General features: G+C 46.5%; 1 protein-coding gene across 4 annotated transcripts in view; it reads right to left on the reverse strand.

Annotated features, from left to right (window-relative positions):
- ASXL2 (ASXL transcriptional regulator 2) overlaps window positions 1-12,831 on the reverse strand; it is a 227,632-nt gene extending 214,801 nt beyond the window's left edge. For 2 of the 4 annotated variants that reach the window (XM_065401229.1, XM_065401231.1), the window contains exon 1: window positions 12,757-12,831. In XM_065401229.1, the coding sequence (XP_065257301.1) occupies window positions 12,757-12,813 (57 nt within the window). In that variant the 5' untranslated portion in view covers window positions 12,814-12,831. Of the gene's footprint in view, window positions 1-1,099; window positions 1,739-1,904; window positions 2,024-2,075; window positions 2,142-7,845; window positions 7,962-12,756 lie in introns of those variants that run through there. The other 2 variants (XR_010561302.1, XR_010561301.1) reach the window with 2 other exon arrangements.
- Window positions 12,832-24,190: the final 11,359 nt, after the last annotated feature.

A 24,190-nucleotide genomic window follows, 5' to 3' on the forward strand; every position in this document is an offset into this window, starting at 1 on the left:
AAAACAAACAATGAAGATAAAACAGGCCATGAGCATTTCTAGAGCAATAGTTCTCAACCTGCAGCTCCCTTGCAGCTCAATCAGCACATGGGGTGACCACAGGCCACAGCGATCTCAAAAAAGAGAGATTGGAATTGGAAAAGGTTCAGAAAAGGGCAACAAAAATGAATGGGGTATGGAATGGCTTCCTATGAGGAGAGATTAATAAGACTGGGACTTTTCAGCTTGGAAAAGAAATGGCTTAGGAGAGATATGATTGAGGTCTATAAAATCATGACTGGTGTGGAGAAAGTAAAGTAGATAAGGAAGTGTTGTTTACTCCTTCTCATAACACAAGAACTAGGGGTCACCAAATTTAAATTAATAAGCAGCAGGTTTAAAAACAAACAAAAGGAAGCATTTCTTCACACAATGCACAGTCAACCTGTGGAACTCTTTGCCAGAAGCTGTTGTGAAGGTCAAGACCATAACAGGGTTCAAAAAAGAACTAGATAAATTCATGGAGGATAGGTCCATCAATGGCTACTAGCCGGGATGGGCGGGAATGGGCGACAGAGGATGGATCACTGGACGATTCCCTGTTCTGTTTATTCCCTCTGGGGCACCTGGCACTGGCCACTGTCTGAAGACAGGATACTGGGCTAGATGGACCTTTGGTCTGATCCAGTAGAGCCATTCTTATGTGACATCCTTAGGGCCATATATGTATTCTATGGATGTGGCCCACATAACACATAACACAGAGAGCTGCATATAGGGCCCATAATGGTAAATAGGTTGAGAACCACTGTTTTAGAATATTGATATCTCTTCCTCTAGATTTGTTTCTCCTTCAGGAAATGCAATGAAACTGCTCATTTGACATAACACAGAATAGGAAAATATAAAGAAACCTCAATTTGGACTTCACTAGAATTGGTATAAGGCCCTTCAGAGAAGAGTTGTTGGTACAGTACTGACATTTGTAAGGAAATACTGGGGAACCTTGCTGAAATTAAGTGGGACACATTCTACTTTCAAACATGGTGCTTGATCCCTCCACCAGGTTAATGGCATTACTTGCTCAAGTAAAGGGCCAGAAAACTGAGAATATGACAAGATAAAGAGTTAACTTTATTAACATTTAATATTAAGACAGCATGACCACAATACATGTAATATACTAGCAATACATGAATTTGCAGGATTAAGAAGGTTAGAAGTTACTATTTTAATATACAATTTCCCCAATATTTGCATACATAGGCAATAGCCTTCTGTAAACTGCAAAGCTGTATAGCGCCACTTCTACCAATTGTACGATGCAATGATCAAAATTATTTGAGAGAATGTTTTCACACTTTGTTCTGCTGTGCGTAAGTTACCTAACATTTTTGCTGCTGACAGTATGGAGTCAACAAAATATCAAATTTCCTACAGAAGTTACATCACACATTACTAACCTCACCAGATTTAAGAACATGTTGGTTTTCTTACAGGATTTATTTCTCTGGAAAGATATTGAGCGGCACTGTTGGCTGATGTGAGGACCAAAACTAGGACATTTAAAAAAACAAAATCATTTGCTGCAGACACTGAAAAATAATTTTAAAAGGAGGGAAACACACTGTGGGTTCTGTTCCAAAGTGTTCCTGTTAAGAAGCCCTTGTACTGAGAAAAGCATTCAAGAACTTGTATGTCCACACATCTCTTATAGCAGGATGGAGGAAAGGAGATCGTTTTGTGTCATTGATGAAGTCTGCAGATGAAACAAAAATTGGGGGAGTGGTAAAGAATGAAGAGGACAGGTCACTGATACAGGGCAATCTGGATCACTTGATAAACTGAGCACAAACAATATTCATTTTAATATGGCTAAATATAAATGTATATATTTAAGAACAAAGAACGTAGGCCATACTTACAGGAGGAGGGACTCTATCCTTGGAAGCAGTTAATCTGAAAGAGATTTGGGGTCGTGGTGGATAATCATCTGAACATGAGCTCCCAATGTGACACTGTGCCCAAAAGAGCTAATACAATCCTGGAATGGATAAATAGGGGATTTTCATGTAGGAGTAGGGAGGTTATTTTACCTATAATAATTGCTGGAATACTGTGTCCAGTTCTGGTGTCCACAATTCAAGGAAGATGTTGATAAACTGGAGAAGGTTCAGAGAAGAGCCACAAGAATGATTAAAGGATTAGAAAACATGGCTTATAGTAAGACTCAAGGAGCAAAATTTATTTAGCTTGACAAAAAGAAGGTTAAGCGGTGACTTGATTGCAGTCTAATATCTACAAGGGGAACAAATATTTAATAATGGCCTCTTCAATCTAGCAGAGAAAGGTATAGTATGATCCAGTGGCTGGAAGTTGAAGCTACACAAACTCAGACTGGAAAAAAAGCATAAATCTAACAGTGAGAGTAATTAACCACTGAACAGTTTGCAAAGGGTTGTGGTGGATTTTACATCACTGACAATTTTTAAATCAAGATTGGAAGTTTTTCTACAAGATCTGCACTAGACATTATTTTGGGGAAGCTCTCTGGCCTGTTATACAGGAGGTCAGACTAGGTGATCACAATGGTCCCTTCTGGCCTTGGAATCTATGAGATAACCTCGGCAGGAGAAAAGCTGTTTTAACTTGTATTCAGTTCAACCAAGGTAAATACAGAGAGTATCTTAAGATTCACTTTCCTTCTCTGCTTGCACAACTGGGTTGAAGGAGAGAGACCCTCTTCAGTACATAAACAAATAACGAGCTCTGCATATTAGAGGCAGTGACTACGTTGAGTTTCAGAGAGGTAGCTGTGTTAGTCTGTATCCACAAAAACAATGAGGAGTCCGGTGGCACCTTGTTAGTCTTTAAGGTGCCACTGGACTCCTCGTTGTTTTTATAAGGAGTTTGTTTCTCTCAGATCCTGATCATATTTTTAAGGGAAATAAATCTTAAATTCATTTCAAATGCAGTCACTCAAGTGTCTTTTACCCATAGCAGAAAGAATCGATATATAAATATCCTATGCATTTGAAAACTACATTTTTCTTCTGAGAATTAGGAAGTGAGGAGAGATTTAATCTCCAGCAGGACCCAGTCATATCCCAACACCTGAGGAGACCTCAATAACGAGCCTTTTGGGAACAGATGTTTCCAGTTCCAGGAAAAACTAATTTGCATTGAAACAAAACATCCCCAGTGACTCCGGAAGAAACACTGTGCACCTTCAGTTACCTTGATTTTGTTTTTAATCAACTTTCATTTGAGTCTTTATAAAAAGACACTTTGTAAAACTTTCTGCACAAAATTAAATCAGGGCCACAGTACATTCAGGCTCACTGCAAATTATCCTAAACAGGAGAATGGAGGAAGAACATGCCACTTAAATTTTCTATGCAAGCATAATACAGGGTAAACTCTGTTTTCAAACCCATTGCAGTCAGTCAATCTAGCTATATACCACATACTTAAAAAAAGCACACAGTTGCCACTGTAGTCCTGTTATGATAAATACAGTTAACACAAAAGACTGAAGTTTTGGTAAAAAGCAGGATTTTGCAAGTGACACTTAACATTTCGCTAACATCCCCATGTGTCATTCACAAAACTACAAGAATATGGTTAACTTTTTAAAGGGGTAGATTTTTGTCTGGGCACAAAGACCACCACCACCACATACAAACCACTGGTCACATTATATGCCTATAGTACACTGATGTCTATAAGAGATTTTAAAAAGTCCAAGTACTTTGCAATACATTAGATCAGTGTCTTCTTAATTAATATTGAAATACAGGAATAGAAGGGCTAGCCAAACGGCTACCTACAGTTCTACACATTTATGTGAATCATAGCAGCGCAGTCAGGGGACACTACAGAATCCTGCACACATTACTTCATCTTGATCAGAGAACGATGTTCCGAAAGAGAACCCATGTTGCATGCTGGAACTCAAATTTTTCCAGACAGTGGCTCCAACTGGTTCTATTCAATGAAATTTGTGCATCACTCTGACTCCTAAAAAGCAGTCAAAAGGAGTGTCTGTTGGGCAAAGTTTTGGCATCTCTGGAATATGAAGCCAAAAACAAGAGATATACTCATGGCACACATACTGCCAGAAAGAATTCAGCTCTACAGAAGAATTTGCAAGATATTTAATGTTCTTCTATGAAAAATGCCAATTTTGTTATGTTTAGGGTAAAAGTGAAACTCCTGCCAGACAGGGGAAAGTGTCTATGTCCTATTGTCAGAGTAGCATATGTGCTCAGTACATTTTCTGCACAAATACAATTGGACTTGTTAAGACATTCACCTGTAGACTCACTGCTATGTAAAGCCAGAACATCAAGATGGATAGGCACATCAGATATTTACTATGCAGCATTTCCCCAAAACATCATCCTAGCTGTTTGTTCAGTGCAAATGAGGCCTCTAAATACTGGGCAATCAACTGAATCCCTCTTAGAATCATAGAATATCAGGGTTGGAAGGGACCTCAGGAGGTCATCTAGTCCAACCCCCTGCTCAAAGCAGGACCAATTCCCAACTAAATCATCCCAGCCAGAGCTTTGTCAAGCCGGGCCTTAAAAACCTCCAAAGAAGGAGACTCCACCACCTCCCTAGGTAACGCATTCCAGTGCTTCACCACCCTCCTAGTGAAAAAGTTTTTCCTAATAGCCAACCTAGACCTCCCCCACTGCAACTTGAGACCATTGCTCCTTGTTCTGTCATCTGCCACCACTGAGAACAGCCGAGCTCCATCCTCTTTGGAACCCCCCCTCAGGTAGTTGAAAGCAGCTATCAAATCCCCCCTCATTCTTCTCTTGCCTCACAGATCCTGTACATTCCATATCTGTTCTGGAAGAACGTTTGGACATATTACCAATGGGTAAATCAGAGCTGCCTTGGTGCTGGGTAAAGGTAACACCACAATCATACGTGAAGGGATTCATTCTGAGGTAGCCAGCCACATTAAAAATCCTGGCTTCATTTTCTGCCATGCTCTTTCCATGGAATGTCATCCCTATTGTCTGAAGTGATAAAGTTATTTTTTCCCAAATGCACGCTATGCAGAGGATGAGCCCTTATTTAGCCATTAAGGACCTCAAAACAGAAAAATACATGTTCTCAGAACCACAGGGCTCAGTTACTGTAGTTCCTCTGAAAAGGCCTACATATCACTTGCAGATTCAGAATCCTGCAACATGCTGCTCAATGGTTTGAACTATGATCTTACGTTCTTTATGCTGCAGTCTAGAATGAAAGACTGGCTTTAAAACCCAACAATACCAATTTAAGGCCAGTTGACAGACAGACCTTGCCTACATTCCAGATCCTCCTCAGCCTTGTCCTGATTTATATCTTCATGCACCTCTCTCTCCGAGATCCCACCATTTCATTTTATCTCTCACCTGCGTTTTGCAGGCAAGAAGCTCAGCAACCAATACAGTTTGGGCTACTGGTCATGTTAAACTTCCATTGACAGCTCTACGACTTACATTGCAGCACAACTGAACTGCACTTGCAGGGTTTTTTTAAATGCAAACAGTATCTTCTCATGCCAAAAGCCAGCTCAGATTGTTCAGAAGAACACCGCAATGGATGGCTTACAATGCCCCTTGAACTTTCTGTACATGTCTTTACAATACTCTCTAACCACTAAAGACTTGCAGGTTTGTGTACAAAGTGGGTAAGTGGACTCTATGCTTCTGTGCACAGGTGGGCCATTTTTCCATTTTGTGTTCCTTCCCTCCCTGCTGTACAAACACTTGGGGAATGGGGAATGGTTATGATCATGCTTAGGGCCCTACCAAATTCACAGTCCATTTTGGTCAATTTCACGGTCATAGGATTTTTTAAATTGTAAATTTCACGATTTCAGCTATTTAAATCTGAAATTTAGCAGTGTTGTAATTGTAGGGGTCCTGACCCAAAAATAAGTTGTGCGGGAGGGTTGCAAGGTTATTGTAGGGAGGGTTGCAGTACTGCTACCCTTACTTCTACTGGTGGCAGCGCTGCCTTCAGAGCTGAGCAGCTGGAGAGCGGCGACTGCTGGCTGGGAGCCCAGCTCTGAAGGCAGAACCGCCACCAGTAGCAGCGCAGAAGTAAGGATGACATGGTATGGTACTGCCATCCTTACTTCTGTGCTGCTCCTTGCAAAGCAGGGCCCACCCTCAGTCAGCTGCCGCCACTGTCCGGCCACCCAGCTCTGAAGACAGCAGCGCAGAAGTAAAGGTAGCATGATATGGTATTGCCACCCTTACTTCTACACTGCTGCTGGTGGGGCACTGCCTTGAGAGCTGGGCACCCAGCCAACAGCTGTCAAGTATCAGAGGGGGAGCCGTGTTAGTCTGAATCTGTAAAAAGCAACAGAGGGTCCTGTGGCACCTTTAAGACCAACAGAAGTATTGGGAGCATAAGCTTTCGTGGGTAAGAACCTCACTTCTTCACAGCTGCCACTCTCCAGCCACCCAGCTCTGAAGTAAGGGTGACCCCCCCCTGCAACTCCCTTTTGGGCCATGACTCCCAATTTGAGAAACGCTGGTCTCCCCCATGAAATCTGCATAGTATAGAGTAAAAGCACACAAAAGACCAGATTTCACAGTCTGTGACATGTTTTTCATGGCCGTGAATTTGGTAGGGCCCTAATCATGCTGTGTAACAAAGGGGCCTGCATGTTTCCTTCCATCATCTCTAGGATGGATATCCGATCACACAAATTCCGTGGAATTATAACACCCCTGAAAAAACAGTATTATAATTTGATTTTATAGTGTACAGAGGAATGAGCCAAGGCAGATTCCTATAGCTGGGGGAAGCAGGCATCACTTCACAGGAGTTACCACAGCAGAGAGTGCAATCACACTGATCCAATGCATGGTGGCAAAACTCCTAGATGGTGGGTGCTCTGAAAGCGCAAATACCTATCAGAACAAAATTCTGTTCTGTTTAAATGCACAAGACCCTGGGCTCACTGAAAGCTTTAAACAACCAATTTAAAAGTCAGTCTGCTCCTTAATAGGCAGTCAGTATAGAGAACCATAATATAATGGCAACTGCTCAATCGTGTGATCAGATGGCGTACAGTGTGGCATTCTACATCCCACAGTAAAACAGAAGAGCCCTGCTGAAAGCGTTACAGGGAATTTATAATACTCAGGCCTTGCAATCATGAGTTGCTGTTAAACGAATGTCACAGCCTAAGGGCCCATGGTACTTTGGAACTGCTTATGGATTGAGTGCAAACTGTGCAGTTGACAAAAACCTTTTCTATCACATATGGGGACTGCTCATGGAAAATGCATGGTCAGATACATTACCAAGTTTCTTAACCCTGTCTCAACTCTAAATGCTCCCCCTACACAACTGGGAGTACAAAGACAGCTTATCAACAGTCCCTGCCCCCCAACAAGATTTCTATGTTGAATTTAAGAATGAGCCCACAACACACCTGGTAAGCACTTTCATGTACACCGCCTACAGAGATAGCAGGGGACACTGGCTAAAGGATGAATGAATGTATTGGTACACAGAGGTTCCTTCCGGGTTCAGAAGAGATCTTGCTAAAAAAACACTTGCATTGAGCAATAAACGAGATACAATTTCAAGGGACACATTTCAAAACCCTCAGTAATAACACAAATGTCCACCGTGCTCTCCAAATTCACCATTAGAACTTCATGCAGAACAAAGAAAGACAGGGGTACATACCTACTTAAAAGTACCTTATGGTTTAATCTTATTAATTCTCACCTTGAGTTATCAACTGCACCAAATAAGAGGTTAGATTTTTCTTTATATATACACTTCAGAAAACTATAACTAACCAGGGCCCTGTGCATACTGCAGCTCAGCAGAACATACCTCTGGCTGTATGTGGCATCTGGTTCACATTCATGAATTCCTCTATTCAACTAGCAGAGTTCCTCAGCCCTTGTCCTGAGAAGAGTCACTGTTAACCAGTCAGCAGCTACAGAGCCCTACTGAAGGAGAGTCAGGAAGAAGGAAAAAGAAGTTCACCAGCAGTAACTCTTATTATCTGAAGTTATTGCCTCCACAAAGGCTCTTCCTCCTTACAAAGTGGAAGTAATTCAGCTCCAAATAAGTATTGTGGATGTAGAGAGGAACTGAAGCTTAGTTAAAAGGAGGTGGGGTATTTCATACATAACATAAGGCTAGAAGGCACCATTGTGACCATCTAGTCTGATCTCCTGCATAATACAGGACTTCCCTGAATTTATTCCTGTTTGAATTACAGCTTATCTTTCACAAAAGCATCTAAACTTGGATTCTCTATCACTGGGAACTTTTAAATCACCACAAGCCTTGGTAAGTTGTTCAATGGTTAATTACCCTTAGTGTTAAAAACATATGCCTTATTTCCGGTCTCCTCTGCCCAAGTCATTTTCAGAGTCACTGCTTCGCAAGATATAGTCCTCCATCCTGTAAGTATGGCCTACATTCTTTGTTCGTAAATGTATACATTTATATTCAGCTGTACTAAAACACATTGTTTGCTCCTGCCCAGCTAGCCAAGTGATCCAGATCACTCTGTATCGGTGGCCTACCCTCTGCATTATTTACTACTTCTGCAATTTGTGTGGTCATTTGTAAGTTTTATCAGTGATTGTTTTCTGTCAGGTCATTAATAAAAATGTTAAATAGCAAAGGACCAAGAACTGATCCCAGGGGGACCCCACTAGAAACAGAGCCACTCAACAATGATTCCCCATTTGCAATTATTAGACCTGTGTTAGCAAGCTTTTAACCCATTTAATGTGTGCCATGTTGATTTTGTATCGTTCTAGCTTCTTTATCAAAATGTCATGCTGTAGTAAGTCAAATGCCTTACTGAAGTACATTACATCAACATTATTTATCTTCAACCCAAGTTGTATGCTCATCAAAAAAAGATATTTAACTGGATAAGATCTATTTTCCATAAACCCATGTTCATTGGCATTAATTACCCTCCTTTAATTGAGTCCCACATCAGCTGTTCCATTATTTTGCCCATGATGGATGTCATGCTAATAGGCATGAGTTTCCCAACTCATCCCTTTTACCCTTTTAAAATATTGGCACAAAATTAGCTTTCTCCCAGTCATCTGGAATTCCCCAATGCCTGAAGACTTATAGAACAATTTATATTAACAGTCTAGAATGCCACAACCAGCTTTTTTAGAAAATTCTTGGGTGCAACTTATCTGGACTTGCTGATTTTAAAATGTCTAGGTGTAGTTAAACAGCTACATCTTCCTGAGTTAATGTAAGAATGAAAGCTATCATCATGTAACACTAGATTTTTCTGCAGTAATTTAGAAAAGCAGGAACAGAAATATTTATTGAACACTTCTACCGTTTCTGATTATTATTGATAATTCTACTATATACATCTAATAGTGGACCAATACCATTGTTTGGATTCCTTTTATTCCCTCAGTCTACAGAATGAATGGATGCTTTTACCCTTAGATTTTTATATCAAGTGACACACATAGGGTCCTTGTATTGGTTAACAACAAATTCAAGTCCCAAAGACTCTCAGAATCCAATGGGAGGGTAACGTTTATAAGATCTTTAGAATTTTTTCACCAGCAAATGGACAGATCCAGGGGTCTCTTTCACATATATGTAGGAATTGATCTAAACCTTCACAGTTACCAGCATTAGTTTTGATAACACCAGAGTCTAGTATAACTGGAACTGGACAAGAAACAGAGTCAAAGCTCTGTCTTGAACAAACCTAATATGGCTCCATTTGACAATGTAACACTTCCCAGGAGCTTAAGTTTTATTTTAGTATTAAGAAATAAAGAACATAACAGATATGGGTCAGACCAATGGTCAATCTAGCTCAGTATCCTATCTTTGACCAGTGCCAGAGGCTTCAGAGGGAATGAACAGAACAAGGCAATTTCGAGTGATCTATCCCGTCATCCAGTCCCAGTTTCTGGCAGTTGGAGATTTAGGGGCACCCGGAGCATGGGGTTATGTCCTAACCATCTTGGCTAATAGCCAGTGATGTCCTATTCTCCATGAACTTATCTAGCACTTTTTTGAACACTGTTATAGTTTTGGTTTTCACCACATCCCCAGGCAATGAGTTCCACAGGATGACTGACTGCGCATTGTGTGAAGAAGTATTTCCTTATATTTGTTTAAGCCTGCTGCCTATTAGTTTAATTGGGTGACCCCTTTTTCTTGTGTTGTGAATAAGGAAGTCTTATTTACTCATTCTCATTTTCTCCACACCAGTCACGATTTTATAAACTTCTATCATATTCCCCATTTGTCATCTATTTTCTTAAATGAACAGTCCCAGTCTTTTTAACCTCTCCTCATACAGAAGCTGTTCCATACCCCTATCATTTTTGTTGCTCTTCTATGTATCTTTTCCACTTCTAATATCTTTTTTCTAAATGAGGCAACCAGAATTGCATGCATTATTCAAGGTGTGGAGATACCATAGATTTATATAGTGGCATTATGACATTTTATTTTATTATCTATCCCTTCCTTCCTAATGGCTCCTAAAATTGTTGGCTTTTTTGACTGCCGCTGCACATTGAGTGGATGTTTTCAGAGAACTAGCCACAATGATTCCAAGATCTCTTTCTTGAGTGGTAACAGCTAATTTAGACCCCACCATTTTGTATGTATAGTTGGGACTATTTTTCCAACATGCATTAATTTGCATTTATTGAATTTCATCTGCCACTTTGTTGCCCAGTCACTCAGCTTGGTGAGATCCCTTTGTAAGTCTTCCCAGTCAGCTTTAGACTTAACTGGAAGCGTTTAGTAGAGTCAATACTTGTGTCGACTACAATTTACACTTTGTTTGGTTTCGCCGTTATCTCACACTTGGACTACTGCAGAAATTGTTAAACTCCCCTTTTCCTCTATCCATCCTCTAAAATAAGGATGCCCCAAATGCAACCCACACAAAACTCCTTAAGGGAGATAACGTAACAGACCACTAGACTAGGAAATTGGGAAACCAAAATTCTATTCCCAGGTTTGCAACTGACTCACGGAATGACCTTAAACAAGTCACTTACCCTTTCAGTGACTCAGTCTCCCATTTATAAAAAGTGAATAGTGATGCTTTACTCATGGTGTGAACATTGAGAATTATGAGCGAATAGCACTGTGTAAGTTACTTATTTTCATTGCAGTAGTACCTAGACACCAGAGTCCTACTGTCCTGAGCTCTGTACAAACATATCATGAGGCAGTCCCTGCCCTAAAGAACTTACACGCTAAGTAAGACTAAGACAACAGGTGGAAATAAACACACAGGAGAAGTACAAGAAAACAAGGAGGAGGGAGAAAACTTGTTCACCTTAGCCTCTGAGGATAGAGCAAGAAGCAATGGGCTTAAACTGCAGCAAGGGAGGTCTAGGTTGGACATTAGGAAAAAGTTCCTAACTGTCAGGGTGGTTAAACACTGGAATAAATTGCCTAGGGAGGTTGTGGAATCTCCATCTCTGGAGATATTTAAGAGTAGGTTAGATAAATGTCTATCAGGGATGGTCTAGACAGTATTTGGTCCTGCCATGCGGGCAGGGGACTGGACTCGATGACCTCTCGAGGTCCCTTCCAGTCCTAGAATCTATGAATCTATGAAATGAGAACACACTGGTCATCATGAGAAGCTGCCTAACCAAGTGCTACCTCCGCCCGCATCTTTCACACAGTCCCTGGAGAGTACAGCTCCCAGCACACAAATCTCTATTTCCATCTGAATAGCCTCCTACCTCCAGAGACTGGTTATTAAGTATTCTCTAGCACCCATCAAGTTGTTGCTGTTTACTGAAATCCTTTTATTTACACATATACCTACTCTCTGGAGAAACCATTTCTTGAATTTAATCTGACACCAGCCAAATGTTTATAACTCTTCATTAGGTCGGAGTTTGGTTTAGTTTTGTGAAGCATTAAGATATTGATAAAGGACAATTACCTCACCCACCTTGTCACTATAACAAATTGTTTTCTCTATAACAGAACCAAATGGAGTTAGAGGAAGGCATCACCTCTTCAGAACCACTCCTCAGAATAAGAGTGTGTGTTTAAGTTACCATCAGTTAATGAGCAAGGATTGTCAGTACAAAGTAGGCAAGGCAGGTATCTTTCTAAAGAGAAATAGTCCTGAATCATCCCATAGCATCTTTAGTTTATCACACCCACGTTTAGCAAAAACTACAAGCCCAGACTGTAATTGCTCAAGACAAACTATTGCAACAGCTCAACTACTGTTTGGGGAGAGAGAGAGACGCTCTGCTCATCCCCAACACTGCCAGGGAAGCCTCTAGCTCTGGCAGGGTAGCAGAGCTGCCCGCCAGTCTACTTAAACCCAGCTCTCAGCACAGCAAGCCCATCCTGGCCAACAGCCCAAAGGGCATCGCATGCACCTCGCTGCCAGAGACCCCAGACCAGGTCGGGGCACTGCCGGCCGAATGACCCACCGCAAGCTGCTCTCCAGGGGGCAAACTCCCTCCAGCGCAGCCGGCTCGGGGACTCCAGTCCCGCGGCTGCAGCTTCAGCGCCCAACAGAAGTGGCCGCACTCCGGCGGAGGGAGCTCGCACGACCTGTGCCAGCCGGGGGAAGGCCTATGACCCGCCCTATCGGCCTCCGGCTCCTCAGGGCACCCCCTGCCCATCCTCCCGCCACCAGCCCAGCCCCTCACCCGTCCTGGCGCCTGCCTCCCCTTCCCCGCCCTTCATGCCCCTGCCCAGGGCTGGGGGCCTCTGCCCCCGGGCCCCACGTACCGTCCTGGCGGCCTCTGCCCAGGTCCTGCCCTTCTTCCTGCGGCCCTTCTCCCTCATGTCGCACGCGATGGGGGGCAGCTGGCTCGGAGGCGCCCGGCCGATCCTTCCGCCCAGGGCGCTGGGGCCGCAGCTGCTCCGGTCCCGAGGCGGAGAGCGGTGGGTGGCCCTAGGTCCGAGCGCTGCAGGCACCAGCTCCCCCTACGGCCGCTGCTGCCATATTGGGATCCTACTGTACAGGAGCTGCGGTCATGTGACCCCGCCCGCATGACTCCACCTACTGTATTGGCCACGGAGAGGGGCGGGGCCTTTGGTCCCCCGGCCCCGCCCCAGAGAGCGAGCGAGCGAGCGAGAGAGAGACCAACGCCCGCGCTCCGCCTGTACCGCCCCCACCTCCGCGCTCTGACGGGGTCCCGCCCCCAACTGCCACTCAAGGGCCTTTCCCGAACGTCAGCGGGCCCCCTTCTCCTCCCGGCTGCCACGCCCCATTGGGCTGCCACTCACCTATACCCCGCCCCTATGGCTCCATAGCCCACCTACTCCATCTCCAGCGCCCGGTTCCGCCTGCCGCTCCTGTGTCCGACAGCTGCTACCGCCTCCCACCCCCTCCTGCCTTACTCCTCGCTGCTGCTCCCCATGGGTCTTCCCGACCGCCACACGCTCCCCTCCCCCAACCGCCACCCCGTCTGCCACACACTCAATTCCCCCGACCGCCACACGCGCCCAACCGTCACCCCGACTGCCACACGCTCCCCTTCCCCAAACCGCCACCCCAACACCCGTATGCTCCCTTCCCCAACCGCCACCCCAACTGCCACACGCTCCCCTCCTCCAATCGCCACCCTGACTGCTACATGCTCCCCTCCCCCAAACCGCCACCCCAACTGCCACATGCAGCATTCCCCCAACTGTCACACGCTCCCCTTCCCCAAACCGCCACCCCAACACCCGTATGCTCCCTTCCCCAACCGCCACCCCAACTGCCACACGCTCCCCTCCTCCAATCGCCACCCTGACTGCTACATGCTCCCCTCCCCCAAACCGCCACCCCAACTGCCACATGCTGCATTCCCCCAACTGTCACACACTCCCCTTCCCCAACCGCCACCCCAACTGCCACACGCTCCCCTCCCCCAAACCGCCACCCCAACTGCCACATGCTGCATTCCCCCAACTGTCACACACTCCCCTCTGGCAAACTGCCACCCCCAACAGCCAGATGCTCCACTCCCCTCCCTCACACCCCCAACTGCCACACGCTCCATTCCCCCAAACCGCCACCCCAACAGCCACACACTCCCCTCCCCCAACCGCCACCCCGTCTGCCACACACTCAATTCCCCCGACCGCCACACGCGCCCAACCGCCACCCCGACTGCCACACGCTCCCCTTCCCCAAACCGCCACCCCAACACCCGTATGCTCCCTTCCCCAACCGCCACCCCAACTGCCACACGCTCCCCTCCTCCAATCGCCACCCTGACTGCTACATGCTCCCCTCCCCCAAACCGCCACCCCAACTGCCACATGCTGCATTCCCCCAACTGTCACACACTCCCCTTCCCCAACCGCCACCCCAACTGCCACACGCTCCCCTCCCCCAAACCGCCACCCCAACTGCCACATGCTGCATTCCCCCAACTGTCACACACTCCCCTCTGGCAAACTGCCACCCCCAACAGCCAGATGCTCCACTCCCCTCCCTCACACCCCCAACTGCCACACGCTCCCCTCCCCCAACCGCCACCCCGTCTGCCACACACTCAATTCCCCCGACCGCCACACGCGCCCAACCGCCACCCCGACTGCCACACGCTCCCCTTCCCCAAACCGCCACCCCAACTGCCACACGCTCCCCTCCCCCAAACCGCCACCCCAACACCCCTATGCTCCCTTCCCCAACCGCCACCCCGACTGCCACACGCTCCCCTTCCCCAAACCGCCACCCCAACACCCGTATGCTCCCTTCCCCAACCGCCACCCCAACTGCCACACGCTCCCCTCCTCCAATCGCCACCCTGACTGCTACATGCTGCATTCCCCCAACTGTCACACACTCCCCTTCCCCAACCGCCACCCCAACTGCCACACACTCCCCTCCCCCAAACCGCCACCCCAACTGCCACATGCTGCATTCCCCCAACTGTCACACACTCCCCTCTGGCAAACTGCCACCCCCAACAGCCAGATGCTCCACTCCCCTCCCTCACACCCCCAACTGCCACACGCTCCATTCCCCCAAACCGCCACCCCAACAGCCACACACTCCCCTCCCCCAACAGCCTCACGCTCCCCTCCCCCAGCTGCCACCCCAACAGCCACACACAATCCCCTCCCCAACTGCCACATGCCCCCTCCCCCAAACTGCCACCCCCAAATGCCACATGCTCACCTCCCCCAAATCACAACCCCCAACTGCCACACACTCCTTGCTCCAACAGCCTCACACTCTCCTCCCACAAACTGCTCCCCTCCCCAACTTTCACCCTCAACTGCCACACACTCCCTTTCTGCCACCCCCAACTGCCATCCCATGCCTCCCCAATCGCCAGTCCCTATTACCACATTTTTCCCTCCCCCAATCGCTGCTACCAGTGGCACCTCCCAAATGTCACCTACACCCATCCTGCAACTGCCAGTCCCAGCTGGTAGCCAGTCCCTCACCCAACTGCTGCTACTAGTGTTCCCTAACACCTGCCACCCATTGCCTCCCCCAACTGCTGCTCCCAACTGTTTCCCACACCTCTCCACAAGCTTCCTCATTCCCATCCCTTCTCCCACTTGTCACTACATATTCCCAACTGTTACCCTGTATACCACTCTTCACTGCCATACCTGATGCCCAAATGCCATCCCCTGATTCTGCTCCTGGTTTCCATCTGCAGCCCCCCATCTCTTCTCCCAGAATGGTCATCCTGGCCACCACCCTTCGTTCTCAACTGACATTAACCTTCTCCCACTTTCTGCAGCCACAACAACTAGCAATTGTCGTTCTCAACCCACATATAAACTTCTGATTCCAGCATTTGTCCCTTCTTTTCTATTAGAGGGGCCATCACACAAAACATCCTCCTCGCTGTCTGAATAGTAGCAGAGAGAAACTAATTACTGTATCACACAATTTGTACATTGGTCCCAGTTACAAACATGTATCATGCTTTCATAATTCTGTCCATGCAATATCTCACATGGCTGCTTCACAGGGAAAGGACACAGCTTCTCACACTGCACAGTACCATATGTCCCTGTTTTAATGGCAAGGGTAATGTGAAACCTTTACTGCTGTATATGTGTGGGAGCACAGACATTAGTGGGTGCTATGCCAGAAGGAAATGAGGAAACTAAGATTATGTCTACACTATTGTCACGGAGTATGGGGGGACACAAGGCCCGGCACCCCCGGCTTCCTGCGATTCACCATGACTCTCAGCCAGCCAGTAAAGCAGAAGGTTTATTTAGACGACAGGGACACAGTCCAAGACAGGTCTTGCAGGCACAGACAACAGGACCCCCTCAGTTAGGTCCATCTTGGGGTCCCAGGGCACCACAGCCCTCTTGGGAGGTCAGAGCCCCGTCTGCCTCCCAGCCATTCCACCAGCCCAGCTCTGAAACTCTCCCCCCACCCTTTGTTCAGTTTCCCGGGCAGAGGTGTCACCTGGCCTCTAACCCCTTCCTGGGTTCTCATGTTACATGCTCAGGTATCTTCCCTCGGCCAGTCTCCCATCCCCCCATGCAGACCATCCTAGCCACACTCCCCTGCCTTCCCAGCCAACACTCCCCACTCAGCATTCAAAGACCACATTAAGAACAGTCCCAGTTTGTCACAACTATGGACCTTATAGAGGCACAGCTGTACTGCTGTAGCTGTGCTGCTGTAAGGTCTCCTGTGTAGCCACTTTATGCCGGCAGGAGAAAACCATCTCACCCTCATAATCTTTTAATGGGTATATAGGTCTCTGGCCCCTGGTTAAGGCTTCATCCACTAAGAATATCTCATCGGTAAACATTTATTCATAACCTTTTTCAAAAGCTCCTTTGGTTTTAGATAGTCTCACGTGGTCACCTTGTCTAAAAGGGGGAACAACCAGTTTTATTTTAAACCCATCTCCGTAAACCGTTTTCCACACCTTCAGAGAATTTGAAGGGTTAACATCAGCGGGTCTGGTATGTATAGGTCTGTGAAAGCTCTGGTTGTAACTCTTTATAAAGTCAGGTAACACGTCGATGTAGCGAAAGGTGTTATGGGCTGTAAAATGTTTCCACATAGTCCGAAGTTCCCATAGGGGTGGTGAAGGAGTCCTTGTTTCCTCTCAGCATTTCCACGATTTGTAAAACACGCATTCTTGGAACTAAATGGTCTAATCTGCGCGGCAGTGGGACTTCTGGGGGCGGTGCTATACTCTGATTGGTAGAAGGCAGTAGGGGAAGCTCTTAGAGGGGTCACACGAACTCCCGCCATTTGGTCAAATTCGGTCTTGGGGCAGTCTTCTGGTGGAAGGAGTTCTTAGAGGGATCACACAACCCACTTCCAGACGGATCACACCGCCCCAGAATTCCCCCCCGATTGGTCAAATCTCCTCTCAGGGAGGTCCTGTAAAGGGATGAAACCCTTCCTGATTGGTAGAAGCAGTGGGAGGAGTTCTTAGAGGGATCACACTACACCCTTTGCTTCCGGTCATGTGTCCGTCTTGACCCCGGAAGTAATACCCCCAGGGGCAGGTCTAAGGGTGACAGGTGGATGGGACCTGAGGGGTCATGGGGAGGGGCCTACGTTTGTTTGATGGTAGGCCCCTTATACTACTTTAGGGGTATGGAACAGTTTCCATACGAGGAGAGATTAATAAGTCTGGGACTTTTCAGCTTGGAAAAGAGATGACTAAGGGAGGATATGATTGAGGTCTATAAAATCATGACTGTTGTGGAGAAAGTTAAGGAAATGTTATATACTCCTCATAACACAAGAACTAGGGATCACCAAATGAAATGAATAGGCAGCAGGATTAAAATAAACAAAAGGAAGTATTTCTTCACACAATGCACAGTCAACCTGCAGAACTCTTTGCCAGAGGATATTGTGAAGGCCAAGACTATAACAGGGTTAAAAAAAAACTAGATAAATTCATGGAGGACAGGTCAATCAATGGCTATTAGCAAGGATGGGCAGGGATGGTGTCCCTAGCCTCTGTTTGCCAGAAGCTGGGAATGAGCGACAGGGGATGGATCACTTGATGATTCCCTGTTCTGTTCATTCCCTCTGGGGCACCTGGCATTGGCCCCTGTCGGAAGACAGGATACTGGGCTAGATGGATCTTTGGTCTAACTCAGTAGGGTTGTGCTTATGTTCTTATATTCTCAGGTCCCAAGAGAAACTTTTGGCTCTGACAGACAGAAAAACCACCTTAGGGCTAGTAAATTGAGCCCTTTTGTGCTGGCACCACTGAGAAAACCATCAGGATGTTACTAAAAAGAGACAGTAAAGTTAAGATGGCGTGGGGGAGGGCTTGGAATTATAAAAGTCAAGCAAAACAATGCAATAACAATTTCCAGAGTTTAATATCTTATATTAAGTTTTAGAAGTAAATTAAAGTTGATCCTTTCTCCAAAGAGCTAAAGATAAGCTGACATATATCATCTGTTTCATCTTAAGAGTGTGATCCATCATGTTGTTGTATTCAAGAGCTACATTACATTTCAAACAGCAATTTTTACATGCAACTTTCAGGTCAAAACTTCAAGTAGGCAGCTGATGGTCTTTTAATTTCCACTCTAACTATCAGCCTGAGCCAGCATCAAAGATTCAATCCACTGGCTTTCTGATTCACTAGTGGCAAAACATCATCAATAAACAGCCCAACAAGATAATATATAACTACATGGGGAGATGGAGGATGTAAGTCATTTTCTAGGAAAGGTTAACACAAATTTTGAAAATTTTGCTAAGGGGGCAAACAGTGGGTGCTGTCACCATTCAGAGCAACTACACCTCTATTTCCCCTCAGTGAGTCGGCAAGGGCACTCACACAGGCTTCCGGCCCCTCTGGTCATCACCTCTCCTGAGTGGAGACCCTCATCTCCCTCCCCTCTTATCAGGGTATTCCCAGGTTGAACTGTTCCCTGCCTTCGCTGTGTTGTTACCAGCAGAGACAGGCTGCCCAAGCAGGCCTGCTTGCTTTCTCTTCAGAGACAGTTAACAGTGTGATGACTGCCCACAGTTATAATTCTGTTTTATTCTTAAGATAAAAGCACTACAGACAAAACATTAAAAACAAAAGAACCTACACACATGCTAATAAATGTACCAGAGATCACCCCAACCCTAACACAGGCTTTGGCAGAAGCAATCCTTCAATACCCCACCATGCGGTTGTGGTTTCAAGTTCATCACAGCTTCCGCTCAGAGCAAACACACAGTCTTATGAGGCTGGAGCAGGCCCAGTCCTTCCAACCCTCCCCTAAGGACTGGGTCCTTCCATGGACCAGAGGTCCTGTCTGTCTGCTGGATCAGGAAGAAGGCCCTGAACCTGTTTAAAACAAGGTTATTTATTCCACAAGCCTTTCTTGTGTGTTGATCCCTGGAGAATCCAGTTTGCACTCATAGATCAGCAGTTCTCAAACTGTGGTTTGGGACCCCAAAATGGGTCGCAACCACGGCCGGCTCCAGGCACCAGCTCAGCAAACAGGTGCTTGGGGCGGCCACGGGGAAGGGGCGGCACGTCGGGCTCTTCGGTGGCGGGTCCCTCGGTCCCTCTCGGAGGGAAGGACCAGCTGCTGAAGAAGAAAGCGGCGTGGTGGAGCTACCTCTGAATTGCCGCCGATCGCGATTGCGGCTTTTTTTTTTTTTTTTTTTTTGCTGCTCGGGGTGGCAAAAACCCTGGAGCTGGCCCTGGTCGCAACTCTGTTTTAATGGGGTCGCCAGGGCTGACGTTAGACTTGCTGGGGCCCGGGGCCAAAGCTGAAGCCCGAGACCCACCACCCAGGGCTGAAGCCGAAATCTGAGCCCCACCAGTGCCCCCCTGGGCGGTGGGGCTCGGGTTTTGGCACCCCCGTTGGAAGTGGCGGGGCTTGGGTGGGCTCAGGCTTCCCTCCCACCCCCCTAGGGTGGTGTAATAATTTTTGTTGTCAGAAGGGGGTCACGGTGCAATGAAGTTTGAGAACCGCTGGGCGCCGACTTCCCCTCTGCCTGGTGGGTGCTCAACCCCCCCGACTTTGGCCCCGCCCCTGCTCCATCTTTTCCCGCCTCTGCCCCGCCTCCTCCCCCGAGCGCACCTCGTCCCCGCTCCTCCCCCTCCCTCACGGAAAGTCCTAAGCGCTGCCAAACAGCTGTTAGGCAGCAGGCGGGAAGCGCTGGGAGGGAGGGGGAGGAGCAAGGATGCAGTGTGCATGGGGGAGGAGGAGGCAGCAAGGAGGGGGTGGGGTGAGTTTGGCTGCTGGTGGGCATGGAACAACTGCAAATTTTTCCCCATGGGTGCTCCAGCCCCGCAGCATCCACGGAGTCAGCGCCTATAGCTATAACAGATGCATATCTCTCCAAGAGACTGGTTCAAAGGGCTGATAATCTGAGGAATGACATTAGCATCCCCCTCCTCCACAATAACGCATACACAACTGCATTTTTAGTACCACAGACCCCAAAGATATTAACCCTAATTCAGTAAGGTTTATCTTAATTCCTTACAGTTTGTCCAGGATATTACAGGATATTATCAATCTATCATAGGGGCTTTTCCCCCAAAATGCAGTCCCTACTTATAAAGCTTTCTATAAGAGACTTTCATGGGGTTTATACAGCAATGACTATGGAAATACTGTTCCTACAGAGCAGGGATGAGGAACTGTCAGCAGGAACTAGAGGATACCTTTATTCAACTCTGTATATAAACTGGCATGAAACATTTGCAGGCTCTGTCCTCTTTTGCTTGGGATTGGCAGAAGCTTCCATCATTAGTCGGCATATTCTACAGGAAACCATGTGGTGATTACAGCATAAAAGTGAGATTCTGTCAAGGTACCAAAAAAACCCAACCAACCTCTAAAAAATAAAGAGCTAAGTGCCAAGTGCCCTTTTTGGGTTTGTCTAATTTAGACAAAGAAGTTGGGGTTAGCTAACATGTGTCAGCTAACCTCACCTAACCTCAACCCCTTTTCCTAACCTAGACAACCCCTTTAAGTGCAGACCATTATGATCTGACATTGTTAGCCCTCCTGCCTGTTGTCTCACAGATCCTCTAGAGACAGAACAGAGACAGAAACTAAGCTAAGAACAGCAACACATATCCAGGCAGATGTATAGAAACAAGTATTACTTTAACTGATTGGCAATTACAAACATTTACTCTTTATAAATAAATCAGAAAGACGAGGTAATTCACTTCCTCAGGTAAAGATTGTGCCCACAGTGCAATAATTCTTCAGATTTAATAGCCATATGTATTAACATAAACAAGCAGCTCATCAATTAAATTAGAAAGGAAAGAAAACAGCAACAGGTGCATGTTCTGAAAATCAAAAATCATAAGTAATAATAATTTAATATTTCTACATCTATCAGCTCAAAGGATCTCAACATATTGTACAGTCTAGACAGTGATCCCTTGAGCATTTGCTGAAATGTAGCTGCCTCTTAGCAGCTGCTTAACAGCATCGAGGAATAATATTCAGCAATCTGAGACAGGAAGTAAAGAATACTATATGCAACTGCAGGAGGAAATTATGGAGACAGAATGCAATTCTTCAAAAGGGAATTTTGCCAGGACATGGGGCTAAGATCCCAAGTCTTAATAAAAGTGCTGTAAGGTTTTAATTACTGTACCTAGTCAGGATCTCGATTTTCCATCTCATCCAAAAAACAGCACCTCCAACAGCAAAGTGTCCCTTGCAATTCACTGTGGCATTGAGTTCAATACTTTTTCAAAAGTTGAACACACAATTCTACCTAATTTTTAATCAATATACAGCATATAACACATCAACCAGTACATACTCCATGAAATCAGATTGAGTCCATACCTGAGCCTAGCCCTAGGCTCAATTCTCCCCTGCATCTGAACTCTGCTCCATGCCCATCCATGGCTTCATATCCCCTCCACAAAGGGAATGCTCCACTGGCTATTTATGATCAGAATCCAGCTCTACCAAGCTGCCTGAGCTGCACAAATGGGCTGACTGTCCCACAGAATCTGGCCATGTAAATTAATGTCTAAGCTCACTGTGACACTGCACCTCAAAATAGCACCCTGGAACCCCCATATTCACCACTGGAACCCCAAGAGGGGAGATGGATTTTTTGCATGTGTACAGTCCTGGGGTTGGGAGACAGCTCCACACAGGGCCAGTCAACATGCAGAATCCCCCTTATATCAGAATACTTCCCCAGACCCTGAGGTACCAAAATCTCAGAAATATGATAGACTAAGGACCCATGCAGAAGGGAACACTGAAGGGAAAGAAAAGCCGGTAACTGAACACATGCAAAAGTTCAGAAAGGAGTTGAAAGACACTAAAATGAATTTGAAGGACAGCTAGCCAAAGACTCAAAAAGTAATAGCAAAAAAAATGTTAAGTACATCAGAAGCAGGAAGCGTGCTACACAATCAGTGGGGCCACTGGACGATCGAGATGCTAAAGGAGCACTCAAGGACAATAAGGCCATTGCGGAGAAACTAAATGAATTCTTTGCATCGGTTTTCACGGTTGAGGATGTGAGGGAGATTCCCAAACCTGAGCCATTCTTTGAGGTATCATTAAAGGTGGTTTTGGAACAAATTGATAAACTAAACAGTAATAAGTCACCAGGACCAGATGGTATTCACCCAAGAGTTCTGAAGGAACTCAAATGTGAAATTGCAGAACTATTAACTGTAGTCTGTAACCTATCATTTAACCAGCTTCTGTACCAAATGACTGGAGGATAGCTAATGTGATGCCAATTTTTAAAAAGGGCTCCAAAGGTGACCCCGGTAATTACAGGCCAGAAAGCCTCACTTCAATACCAGGCACTTTCTCAACTGTCATGAGGAAAGCCTCTGGGTTGTCCGAGGGGCCCAATTTCACAAGACTCAACGGTGAGCCACCATTTCTGGGCTGGGCCTACAGCCCTGGAGGTGAAGCCCCAGGAAGTCTCTGAGGCTATATCAGTGCCACTGCCTGTTGGATCAACCACGGCTGCTGTTGCCCCAAAATCCCAGACTAGCTGTTGCTGCTGCACAAGATGCTGCTGCTGGGTCTTGGTCATCCACTTCAGAAGACATTCCAGATCCATGTTGTCGCTGTCTTAGCAACCCATGAGTTTAAGCCCACGGTGTTCAACAAGCCCAGGTCACCCAGGACTCCCTTTTCTCCAGGGGTGGGAAGATCATGCCCAAATTCTCCACCATGTTGTCACTGGGTTCCTTCCCCAGGGTGCCCCTTAGTCCCTGGGCGAGGCCCCTGCCCTCACCGGGGCCTCTGCTCTGGATGTCTGGCTGCTCCACCATGCCTGAGTCCAGTCGTAAGCGGCTCAGCCCTCCGACTGAGCCACAAACAGTCCACCCCTTTCAGGGGTGCCAGTGACCACAGGAAGAAATTAACACAAATGAATTGTCCCATAGGTGGGCTAAGGCTTTCTTCCTCAAAGGGCTTCTGTTAAGTTATGACCCTAGCTACGCTCATAGGCTAATATGGAGAAATGGTCCCATAAGAGGTGGTTCAGCATCAGGCTCTCCCTTCCTTCTTTCCTCTAGAGAGGGGCTGCGGGCAGGACTGGAGGTCTGCTCTCCTCTCTCTCGTCCGTCATCAGCTATGCTGGTTTCCCTTTTGAAGTTCCTCCCTCCAAGTCTGACATCTCTGATAATGTGTCAGGGTGGGGCCGACTGAGCCCACAACAGCCATTAGCTCTGCGCTGTCCAGTGTGGGGTTTGTATACACCATCGCCCTATTACTTCAGCTATTTCACTATTCACAATCCGCACTGGCTGATTGGTCACCTACGTTCAATGGTGTTGTTTCTGTTCTCTGGTGGATCACAACCTTTATAAACAAGAGGCGGAGGATTGAATAAGTAATTTGTGGTGTGAACATACATTTGCACAAGAATTCATGCCATTTCCAGCAGGAATACTTGTACACATGCACATTTACATGAGTAGTTGTGACACTTCTGCGTTCTGCAAAGGTTTTTGGGTACAGAAACATCAGTTGCACAAATGCTCACGGAAAAGGAATTAAAGAGGCTGTGCAGCGCCATGGAGGTGAATTGATGGGGCTGATTAATGGGTTGTATAATGCAGTATTTGTACAGCTCTCAATGTGACACATACAGTTGTCGGGGACTTTAACCCAGATGGCAAGGTTCGTTGTCTGACCGCAGAGTGAGAGACAGGCAACACCAGCAAGGTCCAATACAAGCTCTTTATTGAAGAGTGCACACAACAATAGAGAGCGGCCCGTCTCCAGAGAGAAC

This window comes from Emys orbicularis, chromosome 3, assembly GCF_028017835.1.
Source record: "Emys orbicularis isolate rEmyOrb1 chromosome 3, rEmyOrb1.hap1, whole genome shotgun sequence".
In the NCBI taxonomy this organism is placed as follows: Eukaryota; Metazoa; Chordata; order Testudines; family Emydidae; genus Emys; species Emys orbicularis.